We start from the raw sequence: 24307 nt of genomic DNA, 5'->3' as shown, positions 1-24307 counted from the left end.
TGGCAGTGGCGTGGGGGACAGGGCGTGGTGGAGATGGCAGGTGAGGGAGATGGAGGAGAGAAGGAGAAAGAGAAAGGAGAGAGAGAGACGATGGGGAAGGGAAAGGAATGAAAGGAAACCCTATTCCTTTATTTTGTGGACGGATCCGGGTCTTTGGGTTGGGTCGGGTAGTGTATTGGGTTGGGCTGGTTCATTTAAAATATCGGCTGGTATTTGAAATGTGGGCTAATCGATTTGGGCTAGTGAATTAAAAGAATGGGCAGATTGAATTAAAATGTGGCCAGGTAAATTAAAATGTGGACTGGTTTTGTGAATTGGTCCGAAAATAGTATAAGTTGATTGGGCTACTACATTTAAATAAAAGACCTATTTAAATAACTTGTGTTAAAATATTACTTAATATAAAATATGCAATTATTAGTGCTCAGATAAAAAATGGCGTTGTAATAGCCGTGCAATAATATTTCAAAAATCTACAAGAAATAAACACTATTATTTAATTATACAAAGATAAATGTGATGCGTGTGCGTAAGCTGGTAAAATGCCGGAATGATAGAATTGTGAATTATAATAATAATAATAATAATAATAATAATAATAATAATAATAATAATGATGGCTAGTAACTGCAATAGAATAATGAAACGCCGGTATTGATAAGAGGCTAATAATTATAGTAAAAAATACAAATATATATTTTATAATTTTCCAAAAATATTAGAAGCGTAAACAGGTATTTCGGAGGAGAGGCGGGACAAAATTGTGTGGCAGCCGCGCAACGGATCTCCCGGACCAACGGCCACGATCAAACGGACTAACGGCCTTGATCAAACGGACTAACGGCCTTGATCAAACGAAGGAACGGCCACGATCAACTCGGCTATGGGAAAACCCGGACCAAATGATGTCCTTCCCTCTCTTCCTTCGGTCTCTGGTCTTACCGGTTTAACACACATCCGATTTTTACCGTATACATTTTTGTGTAGTTTTTAAATATTTAAATTATAATTTTAAGTATATTGAATTAATTTAATCTAATTTAGCTTTGAAGATTAATTAAATTAACTATCGAGAAGCGAAACGTGAGAAGGAGGGAGTACTCTTTTCCAAAAGTAAATCGGGAAAAGTGACACCCACATAGCAAACCATTGGATATCGGTCACACTTTTTATGGGCAATTTGGATTTTCTAACCAACCAATGAAATTAGCTTCCCCACTTTCAAAACCTATTATGGAGAAACGAGAATTTGGAAATATAGAAAGAGAGAATTTTCTTGAGTGTCGAATAAGGGTGGTAACCGGTTTGGTCTTACCGGTTTTAACCGGTAACCAGACCGGTTAAATCGGAATTGGAACCGGAACCGGTAGAACCGGTTAACCGGTTCCGGTTAACCGTTTAATGGTTTACCGGTCCGGTTCCAATATTTTGGAAATCGGAACCGGTTAAACCGGTAAAAAATTAAAAAAAAAAAAAAAACTAAAGTATATAAATATATATAGTATATATATTAAGTATATATAGTATATATAGTAGATATGTATATATACATATATATAGTATATATATTAAGTTATACATATATATAAGTATATAGAGTATATAGTACATATATATTAAGTATATATAGTATATATAGTAGATATGTATATATATATATAGTATATATATTAAGTTATACATATATATACATATATATAGTATATATATTAAGTTATACATATATTTAGTATATAGTACATATATATTAAATATATGTATAACTTAATATATATACTATATATACATATCTACTATATAGTATATATAGTATATATGTATATATAGTATATATATTAAGTTATACATATATATAAGTATATGTAAGTTATACATATATATGTATACGAAAAGCACTATTCTGTATTGCTGACTTGTTGTTAGGCTGTTAGTCAGTAAATATTTAAACTTTAATTATAAAGTTGTATAACATATGAAAATATAGCTACAATATACAAATAAATACTATAATATATATATATATATATATATATATATATATATATATATATATATATAATACAAAAAACAAAAAAAAAATAGATTTTAATCACTCCAAACCGGACCGGTTCCGGTTTGAGGTTTAAAACCGGTAAACCGGAACCGGTTAGGCGGTTCCGGTTTTGGAACCGGAACCGGCCGGTTTCCTAACCGGTTCCATAACCGGTTCCGATTCCAACCGGTTAACACCTTTAGTGTAGAACATTTATTACTATACCAACAATAAGTGGAGTACTACCGCAAATTAATTGCTTCCTTTTCCTCTTCATTCATCGGTTCTCACCTTGTTGTGGCCACTACTTCAAAGTTCAAAGTGTATTTAATTTTTCTGCCATAAAAGAGACAATGAATAACCTAAGAACAAACTACAAAGAGCATCAAATGGTCGAGGCAAAGATTCTTCTCACAACCCACCAAATATTTTCTCCTCCCTATACCTTGGACCTTTCTAGCATCTCCACCTTTAAGGGCCTGTTTGGAAAGGCACCCAGGTAATTGAAATTGAGTGTAATTACACAGTTTGATCTGTTTGTTTGATCAAGTAATTAGTTGGCTAGGTAGGAATTAGGTGTACCCTATACTATAGCTCTGCCCGCAAATAAGAGATGAAAAAATTGGCAAATTAAATAAGAGATTCCTAATAGGAAGCACATATTTGCACTAGGTTACGATGAACCAATAAACACAAAAGATATACACACACACAATCAGGGGCGGATCCAACCTTAGGGTAGGGGTGGCATGGCACCCCCTCGATTAATAAATTTTTTATATATTTATGTTGTAATTTGCTTAAATTAGGTTAAATATTTGATCCTGCCACCCTCAGTCGTAAATTAGACAAAGGTGTCACGGCTGGTAGACACAAGTTTGAATCTATCTTGAACATTTTTTTACTCCCATTTTTCTTTGCGCTTTTTACTTCCTTTGTACCAGTAATTTCCTTTTCGGCCCTCCCAATTTTCTATATATCTTTTTATTATTTATATTGTCTTTCCTCTTTTCTATTATTTTATCTGTGATCTCTAGCGAGAACACACAAATAGAAACTTCAAAATCCCTTAAATTAAGCATTTCTCTTAATCTCAAATCTGTGAGTATTTAAATCGAAAAACTTGGGTCTCAATGGAAATTTTGGATTGAGATCAATTTTTTTTTTTAATAATTTATTTTGTTTATTACTCTCTCCGTCCATGTTTACTTGTCTATATTTGACTTGGGACACTCTTAATAAGCAATAAATAAAATGAGAAATGAATTGGGGTACTTAATAATAAGGGTAAAATAGGTATAAAATAAGAAAATTATGTCTTGGTTTTTCAAACTATCTAACTTATAAGTAAAAGTGGACATATATTTTTAGTATAATGGAGGAAAGAGGGAGTGTATTATAAAAATTTATGATATTCTATAATTGTTAAATTCAATTTAAATCACTTTACTACTTAAATTGTGATGGAAATTTCGTAAGCACTACTTAGAAAAAAAATGAAATTTATGATTTATTTTTGAGAACTTGTAGTTTATCTAATTCTACATTTACTTATGGGGAGTATTTACCTATTGAAGAGTTTTTATATTATTTTTCTTATTTTGATTGGTGTAATTCCATAATTGAAGATGTTATTTTACTTTTGCAAATTCATTTTTAAAATACATAAGAGATGCAAGTCCCTTGATGAAAATGTTGATTTTACTTCTGTTGTTAATGGGTGTTAATGAGTGTGATTCGTTGTTTAAGATGCTAATTATGTTCGTTTCTTGATTTTTGAGATGTAGTTTTCATATTTGCAAATTAAAAAAAATCTATTAAATTGACCTGAATAAATTAAAAAGAGATGGATCCGATCCAAATACACATTTCTAACAAGATGTAATTAAAGAAAATTATGGCACCCGCCACCTTTAAATCTTATGGTTAAGTAAAATATATTCTTACATTGATTTTATAAATACAAAATATTAAATTACTTGATTTGATGTAAATGCTAAACATAGGGTGCGAGTAGCTCTTTTCTTCCCTCATAATTAGCACCACACATCTTTTTTCATTTTTTTCTCAAAGTGCCAAACACTACTTTTCAACAAAGGAAGCAAATACTCAACTAGGTAATATAGGAGGGGCCACTCACGTGTTTATACCTCTTTCTCTTTTTTTTATTTTTTTTATTTCTTATCTTTATCTTTAATCATTACTAAATATAGCCAAGTTGGCAAGTTGCATTTTGGGCATGAATGTGACCTTTGGCCTACGTGAAAGAGGGAGTCACTTGACTTCTCTGTCATGTCAAGTGGTTACTGCTTCTCACTAGCTTTAGACAATCAATTGAAGTCTTTCAATTCCCACTATGTGGTTGGTATTTAAAAGTTGCATCAACAAATAAAATGGCAAATAAGGATTCATGTATTTGGATTTCGATATAATTCAAACATTGATATTTTTATTTCTAAAGAAAAATTGCATACTTAGAAACCACATCAAATACTACAAATCTCATGTTTTTAAAATTAAAGATGTCTAAAATATTTTTAAAAGTTATTTTATCATCAAAGAAGAAACCGTACATTAACTATTCAAAGATGTGTGGAGTATCAAATGGGACTTAGAGAATACACCATTTCAATTTTTCTAGGAAGAGTGAATGAGAATGTCAATCTCATAATAAGTCCATCCAATCAGATGGAGAAATAGATTCCAGAAAAGGATCTGACAAAGTTGAATGATGAGTAAGCAAGTAAGGATATAGTATTGCTTTGACTATCCATATGTGTATTGTCTAATAATATAGCACATTATATAACACAGAAACTTTATGTGAAAATCATTATTCGGGAGAGTGGCCCACCACCAATCTGTTCAACCACCCTTAGGGATGCAAACAGGGCGGGGCGGGGCGGGCAGGGCAAGCCTTGACCTGCTAAAATTTTAACCTGCCCTGTGCCCTGTCCCATTCAATATTTAAAAAAAAAAAAAAATTTACACAAATAATTATCTTTTAACAGCTTCTAACAAGTTATAGTTACAAGTTGAAGATTTACAATTCGTAGCTACTTTTGGCTGTATTTCAGTTGTATCTCGCGTTTTTTAAATACAGTGAAATATAGCGAAATACAGCGCGGCTGTTGAATAAAAAAAAGGCTATATTTATGACAATAAAAATCTTTTTCAAATTATATGGTAATTTGTATTAATGGTTCCATAATTCACGCAAACCTCATGAGGTTCCATTACAGCTAACGTCTCTCTATCACAATTACTTCATTCAAAAGTTTTTTGCTGGTTTTTGTTGTGTTCGCTTATATTTCGCGTTTTTGAAATACACGAAAATATAAAATTTGGCAGAGTAAAAATAGGCTGCATTTATGGAACATATTCTCTTCTTTCATTTTAAATGGTAAGTCAAATTAAATCAACCATGTATCACACATAACGGCTGAAGTTCCATAACAACCCACGTTTCTCTCTCCAAATTGCTCCATTCCATACTTTTAGAAATACTTCCAAATACTAGAAAAATATACACTGGAATACAATCAAATATAGTTGATTATTTAAGAAATATAAAATTGTAGTATGCGTATATACAATGGAATGCAATGAAATGTATCAGAAACTATTTCGTAAATTAGAAATACATTGAAATATAGCGAAATTTACTGAAACAATGCACTGAAATATACTGAAACAGTACATTGAAATACACTAAAAAAATGACGAATATACATTTTCTCCTTCGAAATACAAAGTGAATACAAAAAAATACACTATAACAAAAAAAAAATACAACCTCCACAACCACAAACCCTACAGAACCACCACAACTCTACCTTGATACTTCTAAAAGCTACGAGTTTTTATGTGCATTGCAGTGTCCTGTTTCTAACATGCTGCTTGGATAATTACTTATCACTAGTTTCACATCACATGCCAACAAAGAGGTTTCAATTAGATAGAGGAATAAAGAAAAAATTAAATCAAGAAAGGGGAATTAAAAAAAAGAAGTAAGTATTTGGGGAATTTGATGTTTGAAGTTCCTTAAGGAGAACGCTAAGGCCACGAAGAAGCCTCTTAAGAAACTGTCTATTTCAAGTTGATGTTGTGGAATTGAAAACTTCGGAATGCATCATTACACTAACCAAAATTTGTGCATAGAATCCCCAACGTCTCAATTGAAAACTTGTATTTTACACTTTACTGGGGTTGTCATTTTGTTAACATTAATACCTAAAGCAAATGGATTTCATATTTGAAGAACTATAAGCTTAAGGTTTTTTTAGAGTTTGGATATGGAAATGGTAGTAAAAGTGGTGGTGGTGGTGTTGACGGCGGCGTGGGTGGTGTAGATAGAGAAGGGATGGAGGAGTGCGTGAGGGGAAGGAGAACAGAGGCTGGAGATAGAGAAAGGAAGGGAGAGAGGCGGCAGTGAGGGGAAGGGGAAAGAGGAGAGAAATTTTTTTTTAGGGTTTGGAGAAGATAAATCTTAAATGTGTAGTGAAGGTGAATAAAGAGGTACATGTATTTCAAAATTTACTGGACCAGTTATGAAATGTAATTTTGGAAAAATAAAGCTACAAAAATTAAATAAAAAATAAGGTAGTCATTATTCATAAATAAGTCTTAGAGGTAGCTATGACAGATAAATTTTCCTTAAAAAAATTACTCTGCATTGCCCTGCCCCGACCCGACCGGCCCCGCCCATCCAAGGCCTGCCCCGCCCTGTCTCGTTATGTTTTTTTTTCTTCCATTTTTTCTCTTTATTTTTCATTTTGCAGTATATTTAAATTACTCATCACATCCTTAACCCTAGTAACACAAAACTTTAATTAACACCAGCTATTACCTTTTAATAACGGTGCTTTTTAAATGTTTTCCGTCATCATATTATTATATGTAGTTTTATTGCTTTAAAAAGATAAAACATATTGCAATTAATGGGAAATCAGTTTCTCTTCATAATCTGTGCTACATATCTACCAATATGGGAGCGCTATTGTCAAGAAATACAACATAATACCATACGCAATGCACAATATATGAAATACAACATAATACCATACGCAATGCACAATATATGATTATTTGATTAGTTGAAATTTCTATAATCCCGAATTTTAGAAATTAATGAGCTAGAAAAGATTGAAGACAGAGGCAGATCCAGGGGTAAGGTGGATATTTTCGGAAATTCAGTAACTTTTGCGTACATTCTATATTTATATTTAGAAATTCTTTAAATATATAAAAAACATTTGTTAGGAACCACTAACAAAGTAAGTGCTTGGTCCAGTGGCAGAAATTGAAGCTACTAAAGCTACACTGCCCCACCTAATGAGGGTTGGCCCTTTGCCATAATTACTTTTTTTAATTTGATATTGCCGAAAACTCAAACTTCAAATTTTACATCTCCGATTGAAGATATATTCAGATGCAAAAACCACTTATATAAGCATTCATAAAGCCATAACATTACTGGTTGAGATGTGAAAATCAACAGCAGCATAAATCTAATGAAGTTACGTGTGGAAAACCCAGAATGCTGTATATACGGTGCAGCCATAAAAATACTATGAGTTGTCGTTGTCAACGAAATAACCAAACAGACAAAAGCAATGCATCAGATTTTTAGTTTTTGGCATAATCATCATCTTCTCCTTCATACGCGGGTCACCTTTTTTCACCCGACCCAACAATTACTATGGACCTTGCCGCGGAACCAGGAATTTAATGAAGGGGGTTAAAAAAATATAAAGAAGTAAAAACGAATAAATCAAGAGGTTTCAACATCTACTAAATATATATATATATATATATATATATATATATATATATATATATATAAAAGTAATTTTAACCTTGTATATATAGTGTAATTTTTCGCCGAAGGAGGTTCGGAACCCCCTCGGGCTAACCTAGCTCCGCCCCTGCCCTGCCCCTTTAATTATTCAAAAAATATGTTTTGCCCTGCCCCTGTCCTGCCCTGACACGCACTATTTTAATCTTCTCCTCCCCCGCCAAATTAAGACTTTGCCCTATCCTGCCCTGCCCCGATTGCCATCCCTAATGACAGTTAAACGTTGCCTAATTACGGAATTATAGCAAGGTGCATATATTACTAGTTTCTATAGAGTTTCGTCGTCCGTTTTTCAATTTTTTTAAAAAAAGAGTACCTTCTACTGTTTTGACCAAAAAATCCAGCTCATTTAATTATGAAACAAATGTCCTTGATGTACTTTGTTTCTCAATGAAAGGACCCATAGCTAGGTCCATTCTTCCATGCAACATCTGACACATGTAAAGAAGAAAGGTCATGTTGCGGATAAATACATTAAATTGTACGTGCAAAAATAAATTACTACTCCCTTAGTTCACTTTTACTTATCTACTTTGAACCTTTCACGTTGTTCAAGAAATAGTAATGAAGTACTAATATTAAAAAAAAAAATTGTGAACCTCATATTAAACACCAATCAGTATTAAAAAAAAAAAAATGAACCCCATATTAACAAAATCAAGCAATATTAAAAAAATATGAATCCCATATTAAAAAAATAAACAATATTAAAAAAAGTGCTTAGAAAATCAAACAATTAAATCAATAATGATGGATTCATTACCACATGCGTATCAACCAATTAGTGGGAGCAAATGAAATTTATGTATAACAACATACTTAAAATACTTATATATTAAAATAAAGTAGATTTTAATTACTTTTTCATTTTTCCCTTACTCTAATAAATGTGAAAAGAGATTAATGTCATAAAAGAAAAAATAATATTAAATGGAGATCAAATAATTAATAAGGTAAATTAGTGAAATTATAATTCTAATTGACATCTCTTTAAAAAATCATGTAAAAAATAACATGACAAGTAAAATGAGTTAAACAAAAAATATTGACTAAAAATTAAAAAATAGAAGTTCTTCATGGCCCCATATTAAACACCAACCAGTATTAAAAAAAAAAAAGAAGTGGAACCCACCACATCCAAACTCACGGGGAAAAAAAAGTGGACCCCATACTAACAAAATCAAGCAATATTAAAAAAAAAAAGTGAATCCCATATTAAAAAAATAAACAATGTTAAAAAAAAGTGCTTAGAAAATCAAACAATTAAATCAATAATGATGGATTCATTGCCACATGCGTATCAACTCATTAGTGGGAGCAAATGAAATTATTGTACAACAACATACTTAAAATACTTATATATTAAAATAAGATAGAATTTAATTACTTTTTCATTTTTTCCTTACTCTAATAAATGTGAAAAGAGATTAATGTCATAAAACAAAAAATAATATTAAATGGAGATCAAATAATTAATAAGGTAAATTAGTGAAATTCTAATTCTAATTGATATTTCCTTAAAAAAACCGTGTAAAAAATAACATGACAAGTAAAATGAGTTAAACAAAAAATATTTTAAAAAATAGAAGTTCTTCATTTAAATAGAAAATCAAATTTCTACTTTGTTTCATTTTAAACATGTAAAATTAATATAATAATTTGAATTAGAATTATCCAAATCAAAATTTGATAAAAAAATTATATTATTACTTTACTATACTATTACTACTATATAGAAGAGCCGGTTTATAGAGGCAAGATCGTCCTACTTTTTTATTTAAGGGCAAAAAAATCCTTTGTGGTCCCACCCACTTTTTTATTTAAAGGCAAAAAAATGACGTTTTATACTTTATATTACCAACTCTTCTAAAAAGTAGATAGAAATACTTTATTATATTTCTATTTTTCTACTATATAGAAGCATCGGTTTACCCATGCTTCGTCTTCAGTCACTCTTTAAAAAAAAAAAGGGTGGACCCCACCCTCTCCAAACTCATGAAAAAAAAAGTGGACCCAACCCTCTCCGAACTCATGAAAAAAAAAAGTAGACCCCATATTAAAAAAAAAAGGGCAACGTCAACAAAAAAAAAAAAATCGTGCACCCCATATATTAAAAAATCAATCAATATTCATGTAATTCCCAAAGTATCCCCATCAAGTCAATAATAGTGGATTCATTGCCACATGCATATTAACCTATTAGTGGAAGCAAATGAAATTATTGCACAGCAAAAAACATGGACCCCATATTATTACTTTTCTTCAAAATATTTAATTGTTGTATTTGTTATTCCGCCATGACATTTATTTATTATATTTACTAAAATAAATATACTTAAAATATATATATATATATATATATATATATATATATATATCTTTATATATATATATATATATATATATATGTGTGTGTGTGTGTGTGTGTGTGTGAAAAGATACAATTTAATTATTTTTTTATTTTTATTCTTACTCGAATAAATGTGAAAAGATATTAATATCAAATGAATAATTCTAATTCACATTTCCTTAAAAAACCATGCAAAAGACAACATGACAAGTAAAATGAGCTAAACCGAGAATATTTACCAAAAATTAAAAAATAGCATTTCTTCGTTTAAATAGAAAATCAATTTCTACTTTGTTTCGTTTTAAACATGTAAAATTAATTTAATAATTTGAATTAGAATTATCCAAATCAAAAGTTGATAAAAAATAATAAGTACTTAATTTACACCTTTAAATTAATCGAATTAAAATTGAAAGTATCAACTGATGCTTAAATATTGCTATTATTTTATCTCAAAGAGAGGAAAATAGTTTTCTTTTAAACAAGTCTTCTCTTTTAAAAAGTATTAATAAATTTTTGTAGCAAACACGAATATAATAAAGTTTTAGATACGGAGCACAAACAACAATGTTATATTAATCATATTTTGAACACAGTGTATATATATATTATTACTATCTAAACACAACTACATATACATAGATACACTATAATCTGAAGTGTTGGGCCCGTGCGCAGCACGAGCATAAGCCATCTAGTATTATACATATTTTCAGGTTTTAGAATGTTGATTTAAGACATTAGAACATTGAAGAAAATATACTGAATACGCCAACTATATCATATGAAATGTGGAATATTGAAGTGCCGATTCTGCAGAGATTTGAAAGCATTGGATTGGTCGAGAAAAACTTAAAGAATTTGTTTAGTGTTATCAATAATTTGCATACTTAAGAAATTTTTTAAAGGAAAAAGTACCGGCACATGTTCGTCATTTCATTCTCAAGACGCTACACGTATTATTGGAGTGAGACAAATTTTTGAATAACAAAAAACTGTGTATTATAAGATAAATTTCATTAAACTTTCAGAGCATCTATTTTCTCATCTAGTACTTTTGTCATTTACATATTTCTTCTAGCGCTTAAAATTCTATTGGAATTGTCGCTAAGTTTTAATTCCCCTTAATTAACAAGAAAAGTAATTACTACTTATAAATAACTGCAGCAGAAAGGTTTTAATTAAAGTGCTAATACATGCAGATGCTTCCAGAAGATCAAATACAAAATAGTAACCAATAATGGAGCATTTTTGCCAGATATCCACATGCAATAATATTAAGTGAAGCAACTATGATTCCTTAATTTGCTTCTGTTGATAAACTGTCTAATAGCTCCAAGACATGATAATTAAGGTCACGTGAATACAGCATGGTACCTATCCCTTAGGATTCCTGTTTGATATACAAATCTTAATTTAGTCTGGAAATCAATTAAAAGAAATCAACTACAGTAAGATTCTTGATTAAGCTAAAGTAAAGTATTAGTGGGACTACTACTATTGCCAGCTAGCTGACAAAACTTAGTCACTAATGAAATTGCTTTGTTAATCACAATTCACATGCTTTAATCTTTAAAAATACCCAAACCTAGCGTTGATATTACTTACTACTATTTAGAAGAGTGAGTTGCATCGTCCGTTCCAACGACATTTCGTCGCCATCATGGGCCCTTAAAAAAATAAAATAAAAATGGGCCCCATATTAAATAGCCCCATAAAAAAAATAAAAAATTATGGACCTCATATTAATACAATCAAGCAATATAAAAAAAAAGTGAAGCTCATATTAAAAAACAAACAATGTAAAAAAAAAAGTGCAGATTTTGTATTCGTAGCAAACACTAATATAATAAAGTTTTAGATACGGAGCACAAACTACAATGTTATATTAATCGTGTTTTGAACATCGTATATGTATATATATTATATGCATAAAAATAGTACAAACTAATAATGTCAAAAAAAAAGTGCACCCCATAAAGGGTGGACCCCATACTAAACAACATCAAGCAATATAAAAAAAAATAAAGAAAAAGTGGTACCCACCATCTCTAAACTCACGGTAAAAAAAAAGTGGACCCCATATTAACAAAATCAAGCAATATAAAAAAAAAGTGAACCCCATATTAAAAATAAAATAATGTAAAAAAAAAGTGCAGACTTTGTATTCGTAGTAAACACTAATATAATAAAGTTTTAGATACGGAGTACAAATCACAATGTTATATTAATCGTCTTTTGAACATAGTATATATATATATGCATAAAAATAGTCCAAATTAATAATGTCCAAAAAAAAAAAAAAAGTGCACCCCATATTAAAAAATCAAACAATATTTATGTAATTTTCAAAGTATCTCATTAAGTCAACAATGATGGATTCATTGTCACGTGCGTATTCGTAGCAAACACTAATATAATAAAGTTTTAAATACGGAGGACAAACTACAATGTTATATTAATTGTGTTTTGAACATAGTATCCCATATTGACAAAATCAAGCAATAAAAAAAAATGAATCCCATATTAAAAAAATAAACAACAATGTCAAAAAAAAAGAAGTGCATACTTTGTATTCGTAGTAAACACTAATATAATAAAGTTTTAGATACGGAGCACAAACTACAATGTTATATTAATCGTGCTTTGAACATAGTATGTATATATATATATAGTATGTATATATATATATATATATATATATATATATATATATAGTGCAAACTAATAATGTCCAAAAGAGTGGGGCCCATATTATCAAAATCAAGCGATATAAAAATAAAATAAAAATTAACCCCATATTAAAAAAAATATAATGTTAAAAAAAAAGTGCTGACTTAGCAAACAAGTATTTAATCGAATTGGCACGCACGGGCATAGTCGGTCTAGTTAAGTATCTACATGTCAGGTTTTTTGCAGCAAATTTAGCAAACAAGTATTTAATCGAATTGGCACCTCCAATTCAAAAAAGAAATTGGAAGAAAAAGGGAAAGTAGGGGAAAAACACAGCGCAGATATACATACATATATAAATACATATACATATGTCATAAGTATATGTGATTAGTGTGTGAATTTGACTGGTAAACGAAAATTACAGGTTTGAAGAAAAAGTCATTATATTGTGTAATTTAATTAGATGAGTGCTAAACTTAGGCAATCATTAAATAATCCACTTTCATCAATTATTGCTTTTATAAATAATCCAGGGTAATCCACTAACAACGACAACAATCACTTACATATGTGTACGTAATAATACACACATATATTTTACTTTTATTTTGGAAAAAGTCATTGGGTAATCTAATTATGTTAGGGGTAGAGTTTAGGCAATCATTAATCCCATAGAGAGTTTTCTGATTAATAAAAGTGGCATAGTACGCGGGTACTTATAGACATACAAATGGTATGATATATTTGAGAACCTAAATTTCAAAAGTCTTATAGACATACAAATATTATAATATGTTTAAAATCACTAGTTCTTCATGTTTCATTCTTTTCTTAAATTTTGTGTCCGGTTAAATAGGTATACATGAATTGAAATGGATGAAATATACAGCCACTGCCAGCTTATTTAGGAGTCATTTGGACATGGTTTGAAACCATGTTTGGACATGTAATTTGAATATCTTATGTTGTATTTTCTCTTATAGACATAAAAACTCACAAGTTGTGAAAACTATTAAAACATTCTCAATTCTTATACAATCTTACCAAATAAGCAAGTCACAGTTCATAACAAAATTAATACGCTACTAGAAGGCCTTTCTAAAAAATACAACATCAATTGATCAAACTTTAGTTCAATAAGAACGAAAATTTAACATGAATAGTAATGTAACTACTATTTAATATAATCCTCCCACATGGTAGACACGAATAAAGGTTGGTGGAAGCTAATGAGGTTGGTAAATGGTTGATGGGAGTAATTGTTAAAATTATTTACCAACTTATGGGTCTTTTTTTATAAAATGATTATTACAACTTATGGGTCTTTTTTTTTATAAAATATAAACTTATAGGTCAAGTTTTATATTTACGAGCAGTTTGGACATGGTTTGAAACTATGATTTGAAACTATGTTTAGACATGTAATTTGGATATCTTAAGTTGTATTTTCTCTTATAGACATAAAAACCCCACAAGTTGTGAAAACTATCAAAACATTTCCAATTCTTATACAATCTTACTAAAAAAGCAAGTCATAGTTCATAACAAAATTATATGCTACCAGAAGACCTTTCAAAAAAATACAACATCAATTGATCAAACTTTAATTCAATAAAAACGAAAATTTAACATGAATAGTAATATAACTACTCTTTCATATAATCCTCCCACATGGTAGACATAAATAAAGGTTGGTGGAAGTTATGAGGTTGGTAAATAGTTGGTGGGAGTAATTGTTAAAAATATTTACCAACTTATGGTTTTTTTTCCTATAAAATATAAACTTATGGGTCAAGTTTTATATTTAAATTTTTTGAAACCGTGGTTTGAAACCCCAAATCATGCATTTTTTGATGATTTGGGGTTTCAAATGAGATGAAATGCATCTCCAAACGCTGATTTTATTTCATGGTTTCAAACCGCATGTCCAAACGCCTACTTAAATTTTTTGAAACCATGAGATGAAATGTATGTCCAAACGCTGGTTTCATCTCATGGTTTCAAACCACATGTCCAAACACCTACTTAATTATTTCACTATAAATAATAATTAAAAAAAAAAGAAAACAAAGTTGCTTCTCACTATCACCGTCGATGATTAAAACATAAAACTGAAGTATGTGATTGCAAGAAAATCACTCAAAGAAATGACCCCGCATCATACCATTGACTATGTTGACATGTCCAAATATAATTAAGATCACTTTGTCAATGACATTTCTTGATTGGTACATACAAGAATCTTGGCAATGGGCCACAATAGAGTAGGATTTGGCTATACAGGACCCTTTGGGGACGGTCCCATATGGAGTATAGTTTTAATAATTATTCCCATTATTAAATGACTCTTTCCATAAAAATAGAGGAGGCAAAAGAGGACCTTTTCTGTAAATTCATCAGCTTTTACTGAATATAGAATTCAGATCAGTGTAAGACAAACAACTTGCTGGAAATGGGAATCGATTTGATCAACCCCAAATTTTTTAAAGTGCCCCAATTTTTTTTTTAGTTTCCTTTACAAACCCTAAACTTTCTTCCTCTTTTCTTATTTAATTCTTAGTTTTCTTTATCCTTGATGGGTCTCAACTCCTCTAGCGAAACCCTTGATCCATAACAAACCCTCCATATATTCCTGTTTTCATGACACTGTTTTCTTGTTAGTCCGTGTAAAGAGGAATGATTCATTACTAAATTTGAAAGTAATTTAATTTAAATTTCTCATTTTATCTTTGATGAGAAATTTTTCAATTACACAAATGTAATGACATGCCTAAATTCACAAGTTTTAAAATTTTTATAACTACATAAATGCTAAAACATGTTTAAAATCACAATTTTAAAAAAAATCATCTTCTTCAATTTTGTGCCAAATCAAATTAAGTCACGTGAATTCAAATGGATGAAGTACACCGTAAGGTTGATAGACAAAAGACAGTGAATGATGTTGAGTGATTTTTGTCCTTAAAGTTTGAACTCAACTGCCTATGTTGTCAATTTTTTCCCAATCTGACGAATTAAGGAATAGGGCATTCTCACTTCTATATTATTCCTAAAAGACAAGGCTCCAAAAATACCCATTCTGAGCACTATTATTAGTAGCGTTTGACCATGAAAATAAAATATTTTTCACTTTATTGGAATTTTGAAGTTAGAGTTGAAGATGAAGTTGTGTTTGATTATAGTTTTTGCAAAGAATATTTGGTTGTTTGAATATACTGAAAGTGAAAACAGAGTTTTAGGTGTTTTCAAACAAGTTGTATTTGAAATTTTCATGGTCAAACGTTGATTTTCAAATAAAGTGACAAAAATTTCCGGAAAAAAGTGAAAATTTCTCATGGCCAAACGGGTCCTAAAACTTCTCTCCTATCTGTTTTTGGCATCTCTTTTTGGTACATTTTTATTGATTCTCTTTCCCCTTTGGGCCATTAGTTTCGTTATGTTGTTGTTTAATTAAAGATCTTTCACATTTAGCCGCAAAAACTTTTCCTAATCAAGTTTTCCAAATAAGTAAACATATTATACGTATTTGGTAACATAACAAAATTATTTTTCTGATAAGTAAAACAAATTTTAAAAAAAAACCTTTTTGAGTGTTTAGAATCAAACCAATTCGAATTAAGGATACTTTTACAATAAACAAACTTATCAAATATTTAGTTTGACCCTTTTCTTTATGCTATTTTCCTTTATAATTCTCCCTCCATATTATCATGTTCCAAATCTTCTCTATTTTTTTCCATCTTGTGCTGGTCTGGTATTATCTTTATCTTATGTTAGAAGTACTAGTCTAATCTCATGTCAGTTGCTTTAAAAAATACTTGTTACACAATGTGTAAATAACGTAGGTAGATAGTTTCTACAAAGTGAAGGATTTTGAAAATTATAGTGTTCAATTCTTTGGAATCCAAACTAGTAGTAAAGTATAGTAAGGACTTTTCTTATTCCGAAACAGTCAGCAAAACACAAATTGCTTTTCAGATAACGTTAAGAAAACCTTTTCAAAAAATATTCCTGAAAAAAAATATTACCCTGAGTCCGTGAATATGTGCAAAAGCCAAAGTCCTTACATTAAACCTAAATATACCATAAGAATTACAGATTTAACACCCTAAACTCAAATGGCATATCCACATAGAGTAAAAGATGACGAGGTAAACGTTTTTATCGGAAATATATATAGTGTATATAGAAAATTATACTATTAGAATTTTAAACACGCTTAGTGCAATTTTTGATTTCGCCACTGATCGAACGAGCTGAACTAGTGCAATTCCTGATTATACTACTAAAATTATATATCATTAAATAATTTTTTGTACCCTTTCGAGTGAAAATTCCGACTCGGCTGTTGGATTGAACCAGCTAGCTTGATATCATGTGCTTTTTATAAGAAACCTCTAAAGCTTATTCATGTTTGATGGATGGAGTATCAATATTAACAAAGTGATTGGCTGATAACAGTAGTAGCAAAGAGAGTTACTTCAAACACACGCTAAGAGGAAATAATTGGTGAATGCAAATGGACAAAGAACTCCAACTGAAAAAAATAAAAAATAAAAAAATGGAAAAGTGATCCAATCTAGAGGAGAAACTTAAAACAAATATGCCACATGAAATATACTGAAATTGACAATCAGCAATAGCCTTTGTACGCAATCTAAAATGGTCCCACTTTCCATTTTTACATGGAACTAACATATTCATCACACTCTTTACTTTATTCAAAATTCTTGAGATCTATATCACTTATAATTCATGCAATTTATTCTGGATTTGGGTAATGCACACTTGGAAATATTACACAAATTCATAAAAAATGCTACATAATACAACAACAACATACCCAGTGAAATCCCACATAGTGGGATCTTGGGAGGGTAGAGTATACGCAGGTCTTACCCGTACCTTGAGAGGTAGGAAGGTTGTTTCCGGTAGACCCTCGGCGCAAGGAAAATGCTACATAATATGTTGAAAAAAAGGAGTGATATTTAAAGTTACAGACTAATACGCACGATTAGAATTTCATTATAAACCTAAGTGATCTAAAGTTCAAATCTCCCCTAATGCCTCCCCTTATTGTTTTTTCTTCCATTATTCAAGACTTCCCAAAATAACTTAAATAAAATAGTAAATATAAGCTGCATTATATAGAAACAAAACAACTACAGTATCCATTTTCATTTGAAAAAGGAACTCAAGAATTGAAATTAAAAAAAAAAAAAAAAAACTGAGACGTTTTTAACCATCCACCAAATTCCTTTCTTTCCATTAATCCATTGTCAAGACATAAACCCAAAAGGCAATAAAAAGAACAATTGAAAAAAAAAATCCAGAATAAAACAAATAAAAGAAAATAAAAAGTTTTTTTTTTTTTGTGGTATAGGATTATTCACATCATTCACCTGTGACTTGCACCACCACCACCACCACTAGCAACACCTTCACGTGCCATAGTTTCAGTAACATTAGCCAATTTCTGAAGATTCAATTTCACAACAGTATCAGCAAAAAGCCTTGTATCTTCTTCCGTATTCCCTTCAGGTACATCAACAACGTACGATTCCAAAACAACGGTCCAGATCTCTCCATCCTCCTTTTCCAATCCATGCACTGTCGTAACAGCCCTATAATTCCTCAACCTATGTTCCCCACCAATAATACTAAACCCCGTTACGTGTCGGTCATCATCCAATATATCTAGCCTTTCAGTACTTGTTGCAGCCGGTAAACCAGATATAACACTGACGTCACGTGTAGACCCTACGGATATAGTAAAGTCTTTACTTACAGAACAGCTTTTGATGAAGTGTTTGTATGTTTGAGGTTTGTCGAAACGTCGTAAGATTTTCCAAACGGTGTGTGGAGGCGCGTGGATGCGTTGTGCAAGTAGGGAAGAGCATTGGCCTGAGTTGACTTGGTATGAATGGAACTCAGTGATGGATGAAGTTAGTTGTTGGAATTCTGAGGGAGTTAAACCTGCTGGAACTGTTAAGTGATGGTTTGTGATTGTTGATGTAGATGAGCCGGGTTGGGATTCTGGTTCAGGTCTATTATTATCCATTGAAGAAATAGAGAGAGATAGAGATTGAACAAATGGAGATGGAGAAAGCGAGAGAAAGAGATAGGAAGGGAGAGATTTTATTTGTTTATATGGGTGAGGTAATGGGAAAAGAAAAGGGCAAAGTGGGAAAATTTGTTGTAGATGCAATTTATTTCTTAAGTGAATGGATTATTTATACTGTTTTTTACATTATTAGAGCAAATCAGAAGGAGTGGAGCTGTTGTTGGATGTTGCTCAGTCCTGCCATTGGATGTTGCTCAGTCCTGCCATAACTCAACGTTTAAACTTCAGCCCTTCGAGTTGGCCACGGGTAACAACCTGTGAGGCCCCACACCATTGCGACATGAGGGGGCTTGAACCTTGTTATAAAATCTAATTGGTGGATTAAAATGTAACTAGTGTTCAATAGTTTTGAAGATGAGCAAATTGGATATTTCACATATACTCCACATAATTTGTTATGTACTCTTGTTTTTATGTTTGACTTGGCACACTCTTAAGAATTAATAAATATGATGGTAATTTTATTATATTACCCCTAATTATTATATGATGAAAATGAATTGGAAATATTTATAGTTCTTAATAATGAGGGTGAAATAGGTATTGAATGATACATTACACTTGATTTTTCAAACTGAACAGGTAAAGTGGACATCTATTTTTAACATAATAGACAAGTAAAAGTGGACGGAAGAGTATAATTTAGTATACTTATATATTCTAATAATAGCAATTGTGGTCCTTTAATTATCAGTAAGTTCTGGTTTAATTCTTGACTGACTAAGCACATTGAATTAAGTGGTTGATTTCATCCTTCTGCTGGAACCTCTATCCATATTAATTGAAGGGAAAAGGGGCAAATATACCCCTTAACTTTGCAATAGAGCATATATACCTATCGTTAAAAAAATGATACATATATATCTTTGCCGTTACACAAATGGTGCATATTTACCCTTTTGTTAACATAATTGTATTTTTTGAATTAAAAAATGATTTGCCTTGTTTTTTTAATCCAAAAATTGCCAAAATAAAAAAAATCAAAAGAGTGTTCATCATCTTCATGTTAACCCAATTGTAAATCTCAATCAAAATCACCCAAAACCTTTACCAAATTATCTCAAATTTCAGAAATGAACTTATCAAGACATTTCCGATCTTTTAAAATAACACCCCTTCGAAATGAAGTCCGCTTGTGGAAAACGAATTATTTCGTGGAACAAGAAAGGTGCATAACTTGGAAACATACAAGGAGCAAAATAAAAAAGTAGATGATGGCTGGAAATGCTTTAATCCATGTATCAACAAATTCCACCGTGTTTCCCATTATACCCAGTGGTAGCAATGTGTTGGGTGGTGGTTTGATGTGTATAAAAGCACCAATCAGGCCTAAAAATCAAACCTTCAGTGTGAAAGCAATGTCTGCAAATACGGGTCATAGCCAAGAACAAGAGCAACAACCCGCATCATCTCGGAGCATGAAGGTCCGCTTTACTTAGCTCAAGTTCAAATTTGGATTTCCGCAAGCATGCTACATTTGGAATGGTGTTGATCCGGAATGTCTTGAAAAGTTCATATCTGAAATTTGGGATAATTTGGTGAAGATTTTGAGTTATTTTGGTGGAGATTTACAATTGGATTAACATGAAGATGAACACATTTTTTTATTTTATTTTAGCAATTTTTAAATTAAAAAAAAAACAAGGCAAATCATTTTTCAATTCAGAAAATAAAATTCTGTAAACAAAAGGGTAAATATGCACCATTTGTGTAACGGCGAGGATATATATGCACCACTTTTTTAACAAAAAATATATATGTTCTATATCGCAAAGTTGAGGAGTGTATTTGCCCCTTTTCCCTTAATTGAATAATCAAATGTTACACTAATTGATGACGCATAATGTTAAGTATGTGTTGTTTATTTGAGGCCGCTAATATAGTTTTATAAAAATATAGTGGTAACATGTTTTCTATGGAAAAGGACAAAAACACATATTTTTGTTAATGGGAGATTAAATTTGGTAGTTTAATATTTTAAGGATCAAAATAAAATCTGCTAGTAATTGAAAACCCAAAAGTATTATACTTATTGTACCTCATAAATTTCACATTAATCCCTACTCCTATTAAAGGTATACAGGAGGAGGCTTACCTTGCGTAGGGAGTATCTAGTCTAATTTTTAATGTGCTAACCTCTAGTCAGAGTTGTACTACTAAAAATAAAAAATTGTGGAGTGTAGGGAAATGTCACAAAAAATAGAAAAGAATAATGAAAAGCCATGTGGGTTCCTGCTTCTCTGTCCGAGCCAAGTTGATTGCAAGCTCAGCCACCTGCAAGTCAAGCCCAAAATTCATTCTCTTTTTTATTCAATTTAATTTAATATTTCCATAAGTCAATCGTATTAATTATCTTAGCCCCTGTTTGGCCATAAGAATTATTCACTTTATTCCGATTTTTTTTCACTTTTTTTCAGAATCAATGTTTGGCCATGAGAATTCCGAATACAATTTGAAGTTGTATTCCGGAATACCAAAAACTCAAAAAAACTTATTTTTTTTTTAAATTAATTTTTTTCACTTTTTTACAACTACATTTCATCAAAAACTACAATTTAAAAAATTATGGCTAAACACAACTCCAACTCCAAAATTCCCAAAAAAGCGATTTTTGTTTTTTGATATCTATGGACAAACGGGGCCTTAGTTTCCTTATTCTCAATAATCTAATTATTTCTGTTTTAGTTTTCCTTTTTCTTTGGAGAAGACGTTTGAAAATTACCTCAAAGTACAAAGTGTCTGCACTGGTGTTTACATCAAACCAATGAATGTATGCGATGGACTTGCATATATACAACTATAACTTAACTATGATCAATTAATGTTTATATTCGCTTTATTCAGAGGCGAATCCGGGATTTTAAGAGGATGGGTTCACCATTTTAAATAAAATTAGAAAAAATAAAAGGAAGTGCATTTAGTTGCGTTCGATCCCACGATCTTAAGGGATTAAACCTTGCGCTTAATCAGTGCTCCACTCAGTCTTGTTTGACCATGTGTTCCTTCGGTTAATATTAGATATATTTTAAGAATTATATACATAATATACCGAGTTTAGTCGGGTGACCATGTGTTCACATGACCCATTTTTTATGCCTAAATTCGCCCCTGGCTTCATTAATCGTTTAACCATAGTAAATTACATTGATTTGGTGTAAATACCCTGTGTGGGTAAATATTTACCCCGAGAACATCTCCTTTAACTTTAGGATACAAAGTGCACTTCCTCTAAAACTTTAAGGAGCCGTTAGGACATGATTTGAAATCATGATGATTTGAAGTTGAAGTTTTGTTTGGACATGCAATTTAGATTTTTTTAGTTGTATTTTTTCTCATAAAGATAAAAACCTCACAAGTTGTGAAAACCATCAAAACTTTCCCAATTCTTATACAATCTTATCAAATGAGCAAATCATAGTTCATAACAAAATTAACACGCTACTAGAAGACCTTTCTAAAAAATCCAACATGATCAATTGATCAAACTTTTGTTCAATAAAAAAGAAAATTTAATATGAGTTGTAATGTAACTACTCTTTAATAGTATAATCTTCCCATATGGTTGGTAAGACCGTAAGAGTAAATTTGTTATAAATATATTATCAACTTGCAGGTCTTTTAATATTTGATATAAATAGTTGGTAAACATGGTTGGTGAATATATCTACTAACTTTTGAATTTTTTTTACAAAATATAAATTTATGGGTTAAATTTTACATTTAAAAATTTTAAAATCATGATTTGGAATCCTAAATCATGCCTTTTTGGATGATTTGAGATTTGAAATCATGATATGAAGTTGAAGTTGAAATTTTGGTGCAAATTGCATAAATAAACGCTGATTTGAAATCGTGATTTCATATCACATGTCCAAACGCCTACTTAAGCATGCTTATAGTTAAGAGGATCATATGCTTCACAAGATAACATAAAAAATATGAAGCATATAAGTTATAACTCAATGTAATTAAATGCTTAAAGTAAGGTAGAATTCACAAATATGCCCACTGATCACCTGTTGTTATGGAGTTTACTGAAGTTTTATGTTCTCTTTTATCATATAATCACCTTCTAATCTTACATGTAGAGTCAACCTAACTCTACACTATGCTATGTTTCGTTAAAACAATCATTTTAAAAAAGTGGTTATCCTCGTCACACCCTTGACTTACCCTTTAGTTTGGATTTAATTAATTTCCTTCTCTATTTTTCTGGAAGCTATATATTATAATTAATTCTTCATGATTACCATGATTAGTACTCCATTAATTAATTCTCCAGTATTAAGATTGCACCATAAATTCCAAAAATTAAAAAAAAAAATAAAAAATCATGATTTGCTGGCTCTTACATCTGCTGAAAGCGTTAAACTTGTCCCCTAGCTCTTCTAAAATCTAATTAGTTAATAATAAACAGAAAAACAAAGCAGACTTTTAGAATTGTTCCCATGTAGTGATTGATTTATGTAATTCAACTAATTTAGCCGTCAACTTTAAAATGGCGTGGAGAAAAGAATACAATATCTTCATCAATTAAAGTATTGTTTTTTCTTTTTCTGTATTGTAGTATATTATTTCTTTCTTTGGGTTCGAAATGGTGTCCGTTACTTTTTCTTTGACTTTGTGAAAAGGTGAACGAATATTGGATACGGATGCAAAATTTTAAAGAATAGATCTCGGGCCTAACTAAATCACAAAAGCTAGTTTATGAGGGGGTGATTCTCAATTTCATATAAAGAGATCATGTACCCTTCAAGCTACTGATATGAGACTCTTAAGACCCCACCTCACGCTTAGCGCTAGATATCTGGTGCGTGGACAATTTTTTAATATGGGGGCCAACATAGGAAACAATGAATTGGGCTGGCCGGACTCTAATACCATGTAAAGAATGGATCTCGGGCCTAATTCAATTCTAAAAACTAGTTCATGATGGGAGGATTGCTCAAATTCAAAATTCATATAAGGAGATCATGTACCTTTTAACTCAATGAGACTCTTAACAAAATATATATAAGCCTTTATTACCTATATTTACTAGACCATATATTTTATAATTTATTAACTAATCTATAGTGACAAAGTAGTACTAATTAATCAGTGTTTAGGGCCTAATTTTATAGTAATATTTTTCACTGTATTAGCATGTGATGTAGATCGACTTCAAGATGCATTAGCCAAATTAGATGGCTTTAGCCGACCTGTATAGTTAATCATCTTAATTGGTCAAGATATTTTCTCCTTCTTCATTATTCTATTAGTTTGGTT

General features: G+C 30.7%; 1 protein-coding gene across 1 annotated transcript; it reads right to left on the bottom strand.

The window, feature by feature from the left end:
- Window positions 1-18150: 18150 nt before the first annotated feature.
- LOC132638213 (abscisic acid receptor PYR1-like) lies at window positions 18151-19271 on the bottom strand. Its single transcript, XM_060355172.1, has one exon. The coding sequence runs from the start codon at window positions 18974-18976 to the stop codon at window positions 18314-18316; it is 663 nt and encodes a 220-aa protein (XP_060211155.1). The 5' UTR covers window positions 18977-19271; the 3' UTR covers window positions 18151-18313.
- Between the last annotated feature and the right edge of the window lie 5036 nt (window positions 19272-24307).

The sequence above is a fragment of the Lycium barbarum genome, chromosome 4, assembly GCF_019175385.1.
Source record: "Lycium barbarum isolate Lr01 chromosome 4, ASM1917538v2, whole genome shotgun sequence".
Lineage (NCBI taxonomy): Eukaryota > Viridiplantae > Streptophyta > Magnoliopsida > Solanales > Solanaceae > Lycium > Lycium barbarum.
This window is presented reverse-complemented; position numbering and strand designations above follow the sequence as displayed.